The sequence below is a fragment of the Melopsittacus undulatus genome, chromosome 15 (assembly GCF_012275295.1).
Source record: "Melopsittacus undulatus isolate bMelUnd1 chromosome 15, bMelUnd1.mat.Z, whole genome shotgun sequence".
Classification (NCBI taxonomy): domain Eukaryota; kingdom Metazoa; phylum Chordata; class Aves; order Psittaciformes; family Psittaculidae; genus Melopsittacus; species Melopsittacus undulatus.
This window is the reverse complement of record NC_047541.1, coordinates 3,654,570-3,669,017: the sequence shown is the minus strand read 5'-3', so window position 1 is coordinate 3,669,017 and position 14,448 is coordinate 3,654,570. Positions and strand designations below refer to the sequence as shown.

At 49.1% G+C, this 14,448-nt stretch overlaps 3 protein-coding genes across 6 annotated transcripts; 1 reads left to right on the top strand and 2 right to left on the bottom strand.

Moving 5' to 3' along the window:
* Positions 1-97: 97 nt before the first annotated feature.
* MPZL2 (myelin protein zero like 2) lies at positions 98-5,212 on the bottom strand. The gene is made up of 6 exons (XM_005143493.4): positions 4,846-5,212; positions 2,584-2,750; positions 2,200-2,410; positions 1,832-1,976; positions 1,322-1,409; positions 98-830 (listed from the first exon to the last, which is right to left on the bottom strand). Exons 1-5 carry the CDS (start codon positions 4,922-4,924, stop codon positions 1,349-1,351), a joined length of 663 nt encoding a protein of 220 aa, XP_005143550.3. The 5' UTR covers positions 4,925-5,212; the 3' UTR covers positions 98-830; positions 1,322-1,348.
* On the top strand, positions 4,610-9,932 carry CD3E (CD3 epsilon subunit of T-cell receptor complex). 4 transcript variants are annotated; one of them, XM_031044072.2, is made up of 8 exons: positions 4,612-5,140; positions 6,740-6,852; positions 7,996-8,016; positions 8,300-8,320; positions 8,734-8,931; positions 9,087-9,239; positions 9,444-9,490; positions 9,672-9,932. In XM_031044072.2, exons 2-8 carry the CDS (start codon positions 6,801-6,803, stop codon positions 9,726-9,728), a joined length of 549 nt encoding a protein of 182 aa, XP_030899932.1. In that variant the 5' UTR covers positions 4,612-5,140; positions 6,740-6,800; the 3' UTR covers positions 9,729-9,932. The 4 variants fall into 4 exon arrangements, with proteins under 4 accessions (XP_033925465.1, XP_030899935.1, XP_030899932.1 ...); XM_031044073.2 differs by lacking the exon at positions 4,612-5,140 and adding an exon at positions 6,594-6,632; XM_034069574.1 differs by lacking the exon at positions 8,300-8,320 and having other exon boundaries at positions 4,610-5,140.
* A 1,988-nt stretch (positions 9,933-11,920) lies between these two features.
* On the bottom strand, positions 11,921-14,395 carry LOC101870872 (T-cell surface glycoprotein CD3 gamma chain-like). The gene is made up of 5 exons (XM_005143492.3): positions 14,044-14,395; positions 13,225-13,437; positions 12,799-12,930; positions 12,355-12,398; positions 11,921-12,231 (listed from the first exon to the last, which is right to left on the bottom strand). Exons 1-5 carry the CDS (start codon positions 14,111-14,113, stop codon positions 12,169-12,171), a joined length of 522 nt encoding a protein of 173 aa, XP_005143549.1. The 5' UTR covers positions 14,114-14,395; the 3' UTR covers positions 11,921-12,168.
* Positions 14,396-14,448: the final 53 nt, after the last annotated feature.

Genomic DNA, 14,448 nt, shown 5'->3' with positions numbered 1-14,448 from the left:
CGGCTCCGGTCCACACGGGCCAAGGGCCTGGGCTCCGGGCTCTGCCCTCCCAACGGGCCGTGCACATCATCGGTAACATCACCTGCTCCACAACCACTGCTCTCCACCGGCCGCATTTATTGGTAACACGGGAGATTGACAATGACAACATACAGACAGATAATGCGGCCAGCACATTACACATAGCGGTATAAAGTCATAAAGATACTCTTAAAACAAACAGGCTGATGTTTGACTTGGTGCTGTTTGAATACTGTAAGAGCTCTGCAGTTGGAGCTTTGGCAGGAGGCAGCATCCTCAGAAGCTGCAAGGGACTGATACAAAACACACACCAGCCGGTAAATGTTATCCTAAATAGAACACCGTACATTCCCAAAGTGTAATGTGTAATGCTTCCCATCTGAAGTGGCAAAGGGATTTAAGCTACACTGTACAACTGGCTCCTCTTCACATAGACCATGTCAGACAGGATTTTGAGGGAGGAAAACCAGGCCACACAAAGGCACCTTGTGAGTCCTAAGGTGCGATGCACTTTGAGCATCTCTGCTCAGGTAGCTCGGTGTTCTGCTCCAGTCTCATGGCACTGTATCAGAGCAGACCTCATCACGTTCTGCAGGTGTGAGGATGAAGGAAAGTTCCTTGTTCATGGAGCAAGTTCCTCCTGCTTTGCTTCAATGAAGGAGTTTTACAAGTGGCCTTAATGTCATTCTCTTTCCGTGCCAGAATTTCAGGTTGAGCGGGGACACCACGCTCCCAGCATGAGGCATCTGGAATTCAGCTTTGTTCTAACGTCCAAAATTACAAGGTTTCTGCATCTGCCTTAGAAGTACCTAAGAAGAAAGAATATAAGAACAAAAGAGATTCCTTGCTCAGGGTTATTGTAGACAACAAAGGTAGTAAAGGCAGTGGGTAAGACTCCTGCTGCAATGTTGCAGCAAGGCCAGCAAACGTGGAAACAGTCTCAGGCTCCCTGTAGCAATTTGAAACCAATAAAAAGCCAATGAATCCAAAAGCAGGCTCAAAACTGGGGAAAGGAAATGAATTCACTCTTTACCCACAAAGCAGGCAGGCATGGAAAGCAGCAATGCTAGGGAGGAGAAACCTCTGCTGCAGCTAAGAGGCAGCTCTGTCTCCATGCCCTGTTTGGTTGTCAGTCTCTCTCTGAAGGCTCCTCAGGAGCACAGTGTCATTGTGGTCCCAATTGTTTCTGCTTACGGTTAGCATCAGCTATTGTGAATAGAAGTGAAACACCAAAGTAAAACTGCCTTCAAAAGCCTGCGGAAACACCAGGACATTAATGAGGGAATGTTTAAATGGATACCTGCAGCATATACACCATCAAAGACCCCTAATCTTCTAATGGACTCTCTTCCTTTTCTTCTCTCGCCTTCAGACTCTCCTTTTCCTTACTGTTATAAAAGAAGAGGGGAGGAAGAAAAGAAAGCCCAAATCAGTGTTGTATCCTGAGCAGCAGTCACGTTCTGATATGGATAGCACACGTAACAAGTAATATTGTTACATGATGAGATAGTAAACCTGCTACATGCATGGTGACCACAGTGTCATATGCCAACCACCACTACAACAAGATAGATCCTTGTCTGAGTGAGGAGCTGCTGTGAAGAACAAGAGCAAAAAGAGGACTCCAAAGCTTGCTCATCCCGGGGCTCTGTTCTGACTGCATGTACACATACAATTATCGATAATGGAGTTGGCAGTTTTGCATTGTAGATGCTCAGTGTAGGGTCCAAGCCCAACAGTTCAGAAGAGCTATAAAAATACATTTGGAAAGCTATTCCAGAAGCCTTTCCCTCTCTCCCCCTGTCCTTACAGTTCAGTGCCTGTCACCTCGATCCTCTTCTCTTGTGCTTTCTTCCTATGGTGTCGACAGATAATCACAACCGCCACCACAATGATCATCAGAACACAAGCAGACCCAATGGCCACAGCCAGGAAGTGGATTTCTGAGAAGTGCACTGCATTGAGACAAACACATCCATGAACAAGAGGAACACACAAGAAGCTTTTGGTAGGGAACAGGGAACCTGTATCTGAATATAACCTTTCCTCAGGCTCCTTTTCCCCCTGTAACTACCCTTATGTTTCCTCTTTATAATCCCCTTTCTTCCACACTTTCTCCCAGACATGGAGGAATTATGCTAAACTCACACGACCTCTGGTGGGTTCTTGGCCTCTCACCTTTCTGCACAACTCTGAGTCGCACTTCACCAACCACCCCGTTAGCATCGGGTGGGTTCTTCACCTGGCAGGTGAATGTCCCATTGTCAGTGGGCTGCAAATTCCAGATCATGATGGAAGCATCGTTACGCTCAATATTCCCATCCCAGGTGACTCGCTCTTTAAACCGTCCAGAAGGCAGGTTGTAGGGCTCCTGCAGGTAATACAATACCTACAGGAAGGAGAGGAAGCTGTCATTCGAAAACACTGCGTGGGCTTTGTGATGGATGCTTGCCCGTACCCACACGTGGAATTGTTGCAATCACTGCAATTACCCAGTGCTGGGCCTTGAGACTGTTTGGGCAAGTGTGCATCTATGAAATGGACAATAACAGTCCCACTCACCAGCTCATGAGAGCCTAGGTCCTCAGGCTGGAAGTTCCAGGTCACCGACAGATGCTGGCTGATAGGGCTGCTGCTGGAAAAGGTGCATTTCAACCGCAGGTTAGTGCCATTTACAGCATTCACCTCCTTGGAAGTATGAACTTCCATGGCTGCCACAGGCCACAGTGCTGCAGGGAAAACAGCAGGCGTTAGAGATAAGGAAAACTATTGTCTACCAGTAAGCTCATCACTTTTCCTTATCTGCATTTATCCTATGCAAAACCTGCCTTATCTATCCCTGTCAATGTTTAACATGCCAGTCTCAAGCAGACAGATAGAATTACTGAGGAAGACGATCCTGCATATGCAGAATCCAAGAGATCCCTGTGCTTCATGGATTTTGTCAGCTGATGTGATACACAAGCTGGGCAGCGCTGCTTCCAAGGGAGTTTGCCTTCATCTGAACTGCTGGTACAGTGCTTTCTTTGTAGCTTTGTGGCTTCACAGTTAAGCACTTACACACCTGGTAACTGGTTGAGAGGGGATCACTGAGAAGGACTTGCCTACAGGGGCAGCACTTTGTTTTGGCTGGAAATGTCTCTCTTCAGGCATGAGTAAACCTGACATCTAGGAGGTGCAATGCTGTTGTAAATGCATGTACTTGTTCCTGACTGGCACTAAAGATACCATACATAACTCTTCATGAGCTTGGCCTGGCCACATTTTCACAGGTGACAGCACTTGGCTGCACTCAATTCCCCAAGCAGGTTTCTTCAGAGGAGCAGTCCCACCCTTTTAATTAGGACTGATGAAGCACAACAAGCAGTTGCTTGAGCTTTCCTTTATACACTTTGTATTGTCAGCCCAAGTGCCATGGTGAAAACTTCTCCTATTGAAGTAAGCAGCGCCTATTCAAAGGTTAACCTAGGTGGACAACTACAGTCAAATATAGTCAGGCTGGGGCACTCTGCAGGAAATCCTCAAGGTAAATCTGTAAGCATATTCTTGTCAAGGAAACACCACCACAGCCACCACACCGTAAATAAGACAGCATGGCTAACTTGATAACACCCTGAGAGAGAGCCAAGCAGCAAGACAGAGAGTATCAAGATACAGAAAGAAGAAAGATGCTTTTGAAGATAGCTCTCATGCCTGAGCTCTACTTGTCTTCTGGCTTGCCCTGCCAATACCAGATAGGTTCATCACTGGCAGGGCTGTGCTACCCACATGGCTCTTGCTTTTTCCCCCCACAACTGCTTGCTTTCTTGCCTGCCCACTTCAGCTCCTGAATTCAGTGGGTTAGCTTACACAAACAGCAGTGCTGTGCTACATAGCTTGCGGCTGCTGAAAGGGACAGTCCCCCCTGTTCCTGGCCATGTGCTCCCATGACTTTGCTTTTCCTTATTGGTCAAACTAACCTAGCCAAGAAAAAAAGATACTCATAATCTCCTGTCAATTTAAGAAGATGAGTTAACCCCCCCCCCCTCCCCCCCCAGGGTGATTCAAGCAAAAAGCCCCATTTATGTGGGGCTGTGAAATATGGCTTCATAATAAAGAGAATCGATACATTTCCTGTACTTGAAAATAATTTATAACCCAAGACTTCCTTGCCAAATAACTTCTTTTCTCAAAGAAGGAAATATTTGAAATGCCAAAACATTGAAGGTGCTCTCATTGGAAAGCTTCTTTGGCAGAGACCTTCTCTCATCCAAAGACTCAGTGTCAAATCTTCTTGGTGTAAGCTCCTTCAAAAGAACAACTGTGGGAAATGGGTTTAAAATCATTTTTCCAAGGCAGATTCCCAAACATATGCATGTGCTGATGTGTTTGGGAACGGAGGACGTGCTGTTCTTAGAATCCAGCTGTAAAGCAGTAAAAATCCAGGCCAGGTTATTGCCAGACTGGAGTCATTGCTGTGTAAAGGATCTAAAGCCAAGTGCTGCTTAACAATCTGTGACTGTCTAGTAACAAAGACAGGGGAAAAAAGAATGCCAAAGAGTAAAGTCCAGGTTCCTGGGAGGAGAGAAAAAGACGTGTAACCAGAGCTCGGAATGAGATCAGTGTTGTTCTTCCGCTTGAACACACTTAAACCTGTTTGTCAAAGAAACTCAATCACTTCGTGTCACTTGCAGTGAACCCAGACCTGAAAGAATCGTAGCAATTGTCAACAGCAAGTACCCAAGAGTCCAACAAAGTCACTGCCTTAATGAGGATGATAATTAAGGGATGAGAAGAGGAAAGTCAAGATGGCAGCTGAGGCCACACATTACCAGGTTTCCTTACCTCGGAGCTGTACCCCAAGGAAGAGCACAGCACCCAGCCAGCTTGGGCCATGCATCGGCAAGGCAGGTTTGTACTCCATGGGTAACTTGTTCCAGTTCCTCAATAACCGGATGTAAGACGAGTCTCTCAAAGCCTTCCCAGCACAGCAGAGCAAATTCCTTTCCTTCAGCTTGGCTTGCAAAGCAATGTGAGCACTCTCCTGCTTGAGTCAGAGAGCACTCGCTGCCCTTGCACTGAAAGGCAAGGTGCGGCCAGCACAGCTCAGCTCTGTGGGTACAACAGGGAGACTTCCAAGGTGAGATTATTTTCTTCTGCCTCCCATATTCCCTTGCTCTTTTGTGTTGCAATCATCCCTTCTCCCAGCTTCCACCTGAAACCACTCCCCTCTTGTGGGAGGTAAATTTGCTCCCAAAAGAAGATTTGCCTGAAGGTGTTTATAGAGAGCTTGAAGGAATGAGGGCCATTTGTTTGGCCAAACCTGCAAACAGCCCAGTCAGTGGCAGCAGTGTGCGCACATCCAGAGGATGGAAATATCCTACTGAAACATAGCCTGGTGCTCATTTTCCCAGCAGTGGTGCCAAGGCAGGGGGGGGAAGGATGTCCTAACCTCTGGCTGTTCTGCAGGGCTCCCTTCTTCAATTAACCTTCAATTCTTCCTTTCCTTTCCTTTCCTTTCCTTTCCTTTCCTTTCCTTCATTAACCTTCAATTCAGTTTCACAACCTGCTGACTCCAGCTGTTAAGGGAGCACTGTGTCCTCGGCACCCTTACGAGTAACTTGAACTCTCTGATGTTTCACTTTGGAACAGAAATAAGTAAAAGATCTGACAGCTAAAGAGAGCAATGAAGGAGCATGATCAGCCATGTCACTGAGTGGTGAGCTCTTGGGAAGGAGCAAGAAGCCAGCTCCAGGCATCTGGAAAGGAGTCCCTTGAGATGTATGTGGCAGGTGTAAAACCACAGTGTCCTTGAGGAAGGAGGGACCCGTGGCTGGCTTTGCACTGTCTGCTTTAGACGCACACCTGAAACCCCCACTGCTCTCACGCCGGATTTGCACAGCGCAAGCTGGGATAGGGGAGGTTGGAGCCCCATCTAGTGGAGTCAGGCCTGGGAAGAGAGCTGGAGGGGAAGGCAGCTCAGGTGGGTAAGCTCTCTCCTAACAGCAGCGCACGGCCCCGAGAGCAGGCACCAGCTTCAGGTCAGAGGCTTGAAGCACAGAAGTCGCTGTGCTTTAGCCACAGCCTTCGCTGCCCTCCTCCCTGTCAGTATGTGTACAGAGGAGAGTGTGGATGAGGAGATGGCAAACACCACTCTTGAAAAGGCATAAGGAATAAACGGGGTTTATTAGAGTAAAATAACCAAAGTTGTGTCCAGATTGTGTCATCGGTGACTAAAGCCCCCAGGTTTTACAGCCTGGCACTTACAGGCTCATTTCTGTGAGCCATACAGTCCCTCTAGGTGCTGAGCTTCTTTGAAGTGTTTCTGGGTCCTTGGTTTTCCTGCTGTGTTAAGTTGCTTGCAGTAGTTTGAACTTCAGAAACACTCATTGTGAAGGGTTGTTAGGAAAGCCCTGATCACAGCTCGCATCCAGGTTTATTTCCCTCTCCTGCTGCTCCAAGGGCATTTACAACAGGACTCCTGAGACTTGAACAGGGCTGGTGCAGAGCAGCCACCCCTTGCTATCAGTGACGTTCCATGAGGACGTTTTGAGCCTCTGCACTTCCTGACATGGGCTCATTTTGTCATACACGTTCTGCGCCTTGGCTGCCTGCAGGTTGCACTGGAAACAGTGAGTCTGCTCTGCACTACTCAGCTCACAGTTCTGGGAAAACAGCTTGGGCCTCTTTCTTGTAAGCGAGCCCTTGGAAAACCAATGTGTGCTTTCTTCCCTCGCAGCCTGCCTCAGTGATGCCCCTCTGATGTGCTATTGAAGAGCAAGGGAAGGAAGAACACAAGGATGAGGTTGGAGCAGTCCTTGCCTCTCCTGGGAGGACTCCTGCTGTGTGCGGGTGAGTACGGCTGGCTGATGCCCATGGGGACCAGAAGGGTGGCTGCCCTGACAACTAGAAGGTTCTGAGGTTTTCATTTTACTTTTACATTTTATCCATGCACTTTCCCTAAACCATTTTGTGATCATGGGTAAATAACTTCAGACTCTCTGTGATACTGTAGGAGTGGTAGCAATATCCACTTCACCAGTTTAAATCGACTAGCATTTGGAAAGCTGGGCTAGGGGGAAATGCAGAGTACCTCTAAAGACTACAGACAATCTGGTAACTATGAGAGATAAGTTTGAAAGACACTTAAAAGATACTACAATAAAACAACAGCTATGCTGCTAATGTGCTGCAAATACCAACTGCTGTTCTTTCAGAAGCCTGAAAACATTTGGTTTACCCATGCTCTGTTCTGTTTTTCACTTTAAATTCAAGTTATCTAAAGGAAAAAGCACCACACCACCTTCTCTCCAGGCAAGTCCTATGCCTCTGGAGTTTCAAATCTACAGTCCTGTTACAAGTAACTCCTATTAGAAAGCACATGTTACCTGGGATAAAACAGTGGTGAACACCTGAATCAGGTCATTCCTTTCTTTACATTAATTTCTATCAACAAATGCCTCTAAAGCAAACACAAGTCTTATTAACACCTCCTAAAAACTGTTTCTATAACATTCCAACTCCAGAGACTTCAATAGAGCTACTTGTTTCCATCCAAGAGAGAAAAATCACACTGATAAACTGTGTTAAATCAAGCACTGGGGTCCAGTCCTCCAAAGAGTACAGTCCTGCAGGGGACAGTGGCTCTTACTGCAGACACCAGGCATGATTTTCCAGCAGTCTTGGGTCCATGATGATGAAGCAAAATTGTGGATTCCCAGCTTGCAACAACCCTTCCTAAAGCGGGTCAGCAAATTACTCAGATTCCCATTCTGCGTTAGGCTGTGTTAAAAATGGCTTCCAAAGGAAAAGACTTCATTTCAAAACAACATCCTGCCACGCTTAACAGAATGCTTCTAATGCCTTTAGCGCAATTATAGGGGTATAAGCTGCTCTTCCAAGCAGCTGAGTTCAGAAAGGTTATCCTTGAAGTAGGAAAGGTGCATGGTATCAGTAGCTGAATTACTTAACACCTATTATTCTTTCTTTTTGTAGCTGGCACCACAGCTCAGCAGGGTAAGTGTGTTTTACCAGCATTGTTACCTATTGATGATCAAAAGACCAACTATGTGTCACAAATGAGGAATAAAAGTTCAATAGAAATACCTGAATTTTTGCAAATACTGTAGGATAGGAAAATATCATTGTTCATTAATTGCTACTGATCTCACTGGCTTGAAAAACCGCCTGCTGTGAATGCCCCTCATTATTCTAGTGATCCCCAAGCAGAGTTAGGCATTTTCCAACAGCAGCAAACAGTAAGGTTTGATTTGTTAACACATTATTCTCTCCTTTGCAGACGATACCGAAGCACAAGAGGGTGAGTGTATTTTAACCAATAATCTTAACTAGTTAGCGCTATATAAAGACTAGAGATGCCTCCCAGGTGAGGACTGAAAGGCGGTCATCACCAGGCACAAAAGTAAGCTATAATGAGTTGCCCCAGTTACTGTTAGTGGTCTCCCAGCAGAGACCAGCAAGCATATGGATAAACAGAACAGTGCCTGGCAGGAGGCCAGGCTCTCTGACTACTCAGTATTTGCAGAGTAAGTGTAAAAACCTAAAGGAAAACGTGTGCAGAAGACGCACACACAGAGAATCTACACTGTACCATGAAATCAAAGACTCAACAGAGCAAACTGCCATGGTAGGACTGAGGGTGGGCAGGGAAGCCTGCTCAAAAGCCATTTGTAATGCTGGTTTCCTTTCTCCTTCACCAACCTTCCAATAAAGAATTCCTGGTGGAGATTTCTGGAACCACAGTGACAATCACATGTCCCTTGACTGAAGGCACCATAGCCTGGCACTCAACTGGAACAAAAGGAGTCAGCGATGCACAGAAGTATGTTATAGAGAATCACGACAGCTCTCCTGTCAGCCTGAGCTGTTCATCAGGTCCTAAGAAGTATGAAATGTACCTGAATGCCAAAGGTGAGTGAAAGAGCACTCAGTGTATGGGTTAAAGTCTGCACATTTCAGTGATGGATATTAGGAGCTAGCACCAAGCAGATGAGTAAGGCCTGGACTTTGCTTGCTGGAAAGGAAGAGTGCCCATCTCTGAACACCTTCATCTCTCCTCCTGGCAGTGTGCACAAACTGTGCGGAGCTGGATGCCTTGGCAGTGACAGGGATCATCAGCGCGGATCTTCTCATCACCTTCGGGGTGCTCACGCTGGTCTATTACTTCAGCAAAGACAGGAAGGGGAGAGCGAGCCCTGGTGCTGGCACTCGGCCACGAGGTAAGAGCCATTTCAGGCATCTCTGCTCTCTATGATGCCTGCTAAGCACTAAATGGAGGACTTGCTTTTAAAGAAGCTCTAAGCACAAAATAAAGCCATGGAGTTGACCCATGATACGCGTTACCCTTGGATTGTCTTTGTGAAAGTCCCTTGTGCTGTGTTATATGAATTATCACCAAGGATAGCTTCCCTTTGCCTTTGCAGGTCAGAAGATGCAGCGTCCTCCCCCTGTTCCAAACCCAGACTACGAGGTATGGAGTACCTGTGTTTTGTCTCTTTGCTGGCTGGGGAGGGATAATGGGATAGCCAGAGCTGGGAACCCATGGCATTTATGCATCTTGCTCCTTTGAAGAAGCATCCAATCAAATTGTGGTGCTGTTTGAGGGTATGTTAATGAGGATCCCCAAACTTACATGTCTGCTATTCCCACAGCCCATCCGGAAAGGCCAGCGGGAAGTGTATGCAGGCCTGGAATCCAGGGGCTTCTGAAATTCCTGCTGATGCCAGGCTGAAAAACAGCAGCAAAGGGGCTAAGTGCTCCTGCCTGGCTTGGCATTTTGGGATAAGGCAGCTACTACACAGGACTGCCATCCGCTGTCCCACCCTGATGTGTTCTTTCCACCTTCAGTTTGACATAAGGGAAAAGAAACTGGTAAGCACATTGGCAAGAGTTTTGCTCCTCATTAAAGGACTGCAGCCTCATTCATGGTTCCTGGCCTCCTTTCCCCTCACACTTCTCTCTCTGCTCTAGTTGCATGCTCTGGTTTTCCCTCCCATTTCATTTCTGCTCCCAATGCCTTCACTGGCTCCAGCATGGGCAGCCAGTGGGCATGGAGTGGGTCCTTCTCAGAGTGACTGGCCTCCTGCTCTCATGTTCTTCATAGCCTATCTTCGTTTTGCTGCCCAGGATTGTAACACAAGGAACAGAGGCAGGCAGCACATTAAAAACAAAATGATGCATTTTCATAGAAAGCCACTGCTTTGAATGAAAACATTTCAATCAAAAAGAACAGCTTTCATTAAAGAAAAGAGCAGCATTTCTACCAGTACATACAAACCTACCTGTCCATCCCCCAGCCCTTCAGAGCAACAGCTCTGGAGAAAGGAAACAGCAGCAGTGGTGGAGCCTGGGGGTGGTTTAACCCTTGAGTTTCAAGATGAAGAGGTAAACATCGGTGAGGTTCATGCTTCAGATTGCTGTGCTTACCCTGCAGGATGTGGTTTTAAAGCAGCACAGCTGGGTTTACCATACAAGGCCCTAAGTACCTAGGAGAGAGATTGCAAGATAGAAAGAGCACTACCCCACAGCAGCTCTAAAACCACCCTGGGCCCCATTCTCACATTCTGCCAAACATTGCTGCTCCAGGGCTGCTTGTTCAGCCCAGCCATGAAGCCCATTGCCACCAAAGGGATGGGATAAATTCAGAGCACTCTGGGTGCTGTCTGGGTGTACAAGGTCTACATTTTGCTTCAAGCTACACCCTGGTGCTTCTGTCATGTATGGGGCGGCATGTTTGCCCCAACCAGTGCCATCCCACACTCCCCTTATCTCAGTGGGATCAGCTCCCAACCAGTGATACCTCTCTGCCTCTCTGCTTAGCTGCACTATAGAAATGCTTCTTTGTCCTGCCCACTTTGACTAGGCAAGTTGTAAACATTACCTCTGCTGGCTCTTTGATTTGTACAGACCATACCCGCTCTGCTCCAGGTTCCTCCTGCTCTTTGAGTGTAGTCAGCCACCTCTGCTCATTACTTTGAGATCTGATGTTGATGAAAATGCTATGCACAAGGCAGTCTGCTGGTCACTGCCATCACAGTCCTGCCTTACCTGATGCCACTGAGTCACAGGCAATTCACAGCCTGGTGCTCTCTTTAGAGCTTCTCAGAAAAGCAGGGAAACACCTACACGTGTGTGCAACAGGCAAACAGAAGGTGACCTGGTTTCTGAGGTTTCTAACTGCTAGCAGATCCTGTCTGTTAGCTGCCTCCCATATTGGCCATACCCAGACCACAGTAACTGCTTCTGCTAGAGCTGGGGAGTGGAGACTTTGCCAGAAGGAGCTGGGTTGATGTGGGGGGATCCAGTGCTGCTCAGTGGTTGAGCTGGAAAGGGCTCTGGAAGTTTGCTCCACTCAGGCACTGGGTTGGCTGCTGAGCCTGTAATATGTCAGTGCCTGGTCACAAAGACCAGACACTCTGATGGGCTGCTAAGCTATCAAGAACACTGGAGGTGTGGGGAGCGTGGACCGCCTCTGGCCTTTGCTGCCTGGCCAGCTCTTCTGCCATGTGTTTTGCAAGGACCCTGCTCCAGTTTCCATTCTCCCTGCTGTTCCCATTACCTTTTTGGGCCCCCACAAGCTCTTCCGGGAAGCCAGCACAGTTTGCTTCTTTGCTCATGTTTCACTCCCCTACGCACCAAGGCAGTCATAGGCTGGCTGCGTGCTAGGGACCTGGCAAGCCTCTGTGGCTTGAAGACTGTGATTCGATGCTAAACCTTGCATATACAGAGCAAACATCCCCCTGTCCTCCTTCCTGGCACAGACACGAGCACCTGCCTGCACTGGCAGAGCAGTGTCCTGTTGGAACAGGCAGGAGCCCTATGGCTCTGCAGGCATCCAGTGTGCACCTTCCACTGTGACTGCACGGCTCCCCAGGCCTCAAGAGAACTGATGGAGCAGGGAGACAATGGGATAGGCTCATCTTTAATGGGAGCAATACAGAAATGCATGAGGTCATGGGAATAGCACAGTGCAAGCAGCACATCCCAGTGAGGAGCTCTCTAGGGAAAAACTCACACTGTATTCTGCCAGCAGGAAGCTTACGAAGGCAGTGCCAGGGCAGGGTACCAGTGCTGTTGGGCACTGGTGGTGGCTTTGCTGCAGGATCACCCCTGGTGTGAAGGAGTCACAGGCTCCAGCATCTTCCCACTTCACTTGCGGCCCTTGGTAGGCACCAGCTGGCTGTACTGCTCATTGTCACGCTCGCCAAGGGGCTAGGAGGAGAAAGAGGAGAGACAGGCTACAACAGTGCCTGTCCAGCCCTGGGATGGGTGGTACAGGGGATGAAGCCCACAGGCATGCACACACATACACACACAAACAAGTGCCCAGCTTACCTGGTAGAGCTGCTCATTGGCAATCAGGTTCTGCCTGTCAGAAGCTAAATGAAGAAAGAAGATGGTCAAGGATCAGGGCAGTCATGAACAGTGCAGTGAACATCAGCAAACAACCCCAAGCAGCTTCCAGCCCTATGCTTTTACTTCCTCTGGGAGGCTCAATGGGAAGTCCCTGCAAGGCCTCAGATGTTTCTGTGTGACCCCTGGCTGCTCCTGGGATGCTGTTTCAGTTAACCTTGTGCATTCACTGGCTTCTCCTGGGAAGCTGAGCTAGGGGCAGTAAGGATACATGGAGAGCTCACACAGATCCCTGCCCCAGACCCCTGCTGCCTGCAGCTGGCAGTGACTGGGCTCCATAGGCAGTGATGGGAAGTCCCTCGGTACCACACAGCTCCTAGAGATGCCCAGGCACGTCCTGTCCCCACCCGGGGGCTCCCCCCTCACCTCGTGACAGGCGTCCCTTGTCCTGCCCAGTGATACAATACACAGCCACCGCCAGGAAGACAGTGGCGATGACATCTGCGACCACGATGCCCGAGATGGTGGCAGCATCCACTTCGATGCAGTTCTGGCACACTGGAAGCCAAAAAGACAGACACTGAAAGCTGGGCCATGACAAGGAGCCTGCCCCTTGGCCATAGCCTGAGCCAGGATGAGTACCAGGTTATGGCACTGGATGTACAGCTCTCGCAGATGCAGAACATGCAGCTTGGCTGCTCCCAAGGGCAACCTAGCACAGGAGCCACCAGGGCTTCTGCAAACCAGTGGAACAACCCTCAAACTATGGGCAATGAGCAGCTCCCTCATAAATCTGCTTGGGTGAAGACTCCAGGCAGTACTGGCTGCAGAAGCCAGCATTCCAACACTTACTTCGATAGTGCACCTGAAGGGGAGAGCTTCTCTTTCCTTTGTCGGCTTCACACGTATAGATGCCTCTGGGATCATCGTAAATTGCACCCAAGTCCAGCTGTGTTGCATTTTCTACCCAGTTCCCATCTTTGTACCATATGAACTGACTGCCGCTGTCCCCTGCACACTGCAGGAACACCTTCCCGCTGGCTTCTTTCACAGTTACTTTCTGTCCTGTGAGAAGCAGAAGAACAGTGTTTTACAGGTGAGTTATCAACCCTCACAGTGGTGCAGAACTCAGGGATGTCATTGATGCAGATTGCTAGTGTAGGAAGCATCATGTTAGGCTGTGCTGAGCAGTGGAACGGACAGCACAAACAAAAAGAACTCTGTATGTACATGACTCTCATCACACAAACCGCGTTGATATTGAAGTACAACTGCAGAAAGAGACAAACAGAAAAGTGAAGTGTTTCCAGCAGCAGAGACAGGAGCTGAGCCCAAACAGGTAGGCACACACACATTGCAATAGTCTATAAATGGAGAGTAAATCCTGTCTTCTTTGCTGAATACAGAATAGAGCCTCTCCTTGCACACTTGGACCAGGCACAGAACCCATGGCTTTGGTCTAACACTGTGTTACTCCCAAGCCCAAAACCTCATGCTCTGTCGCTGCAAGGCAGGTTGGAGCTATTGCAGAATGATCCAGCATGGTCCATACCCTACACGGTGTGGTCCATACCATACACGGCATGGTCCATGCCATACACGGCGTGGTCCAGGGCAGGCAAAGCCCTCACTGCAGCAATCCGTGGGCAGGATCCCCACCCTGGGACTTACCTCGGACGCCCCAGCCGGCCACGGCCAGGCTGGCCAGCAGCACCCAGGCTGGAGCCGTTCCCCTCCACATGGCACCAAGCGGCGGCTCTTTGCCCTGCTCGGAGGAGAGGACGTGGAAAGGCACCACCCGCCTCTGTCAGGTACCGGATGCCGGGGGCTGGAGCCTCCCTCCCACAGCAGCTGAAGGATGCCTGCGGTGCCCGGTGCCTGCCTCCTCATCGCAGCCGTGGGGTGACAGGGGACGGCGGCTGGTGTTGAGTGGTGGCTGCTCCAGCATGCAGGGACCCCGAGCAGCCAGGGAGCCTCCTGCAGCGATGGTCCCCACACACACTGCCACGGCCCCCAGCAGCCAAGGGTGTCCCTGCAGCCACGGCACCTCGCATCACTCCGCATCACCCCGCAGCA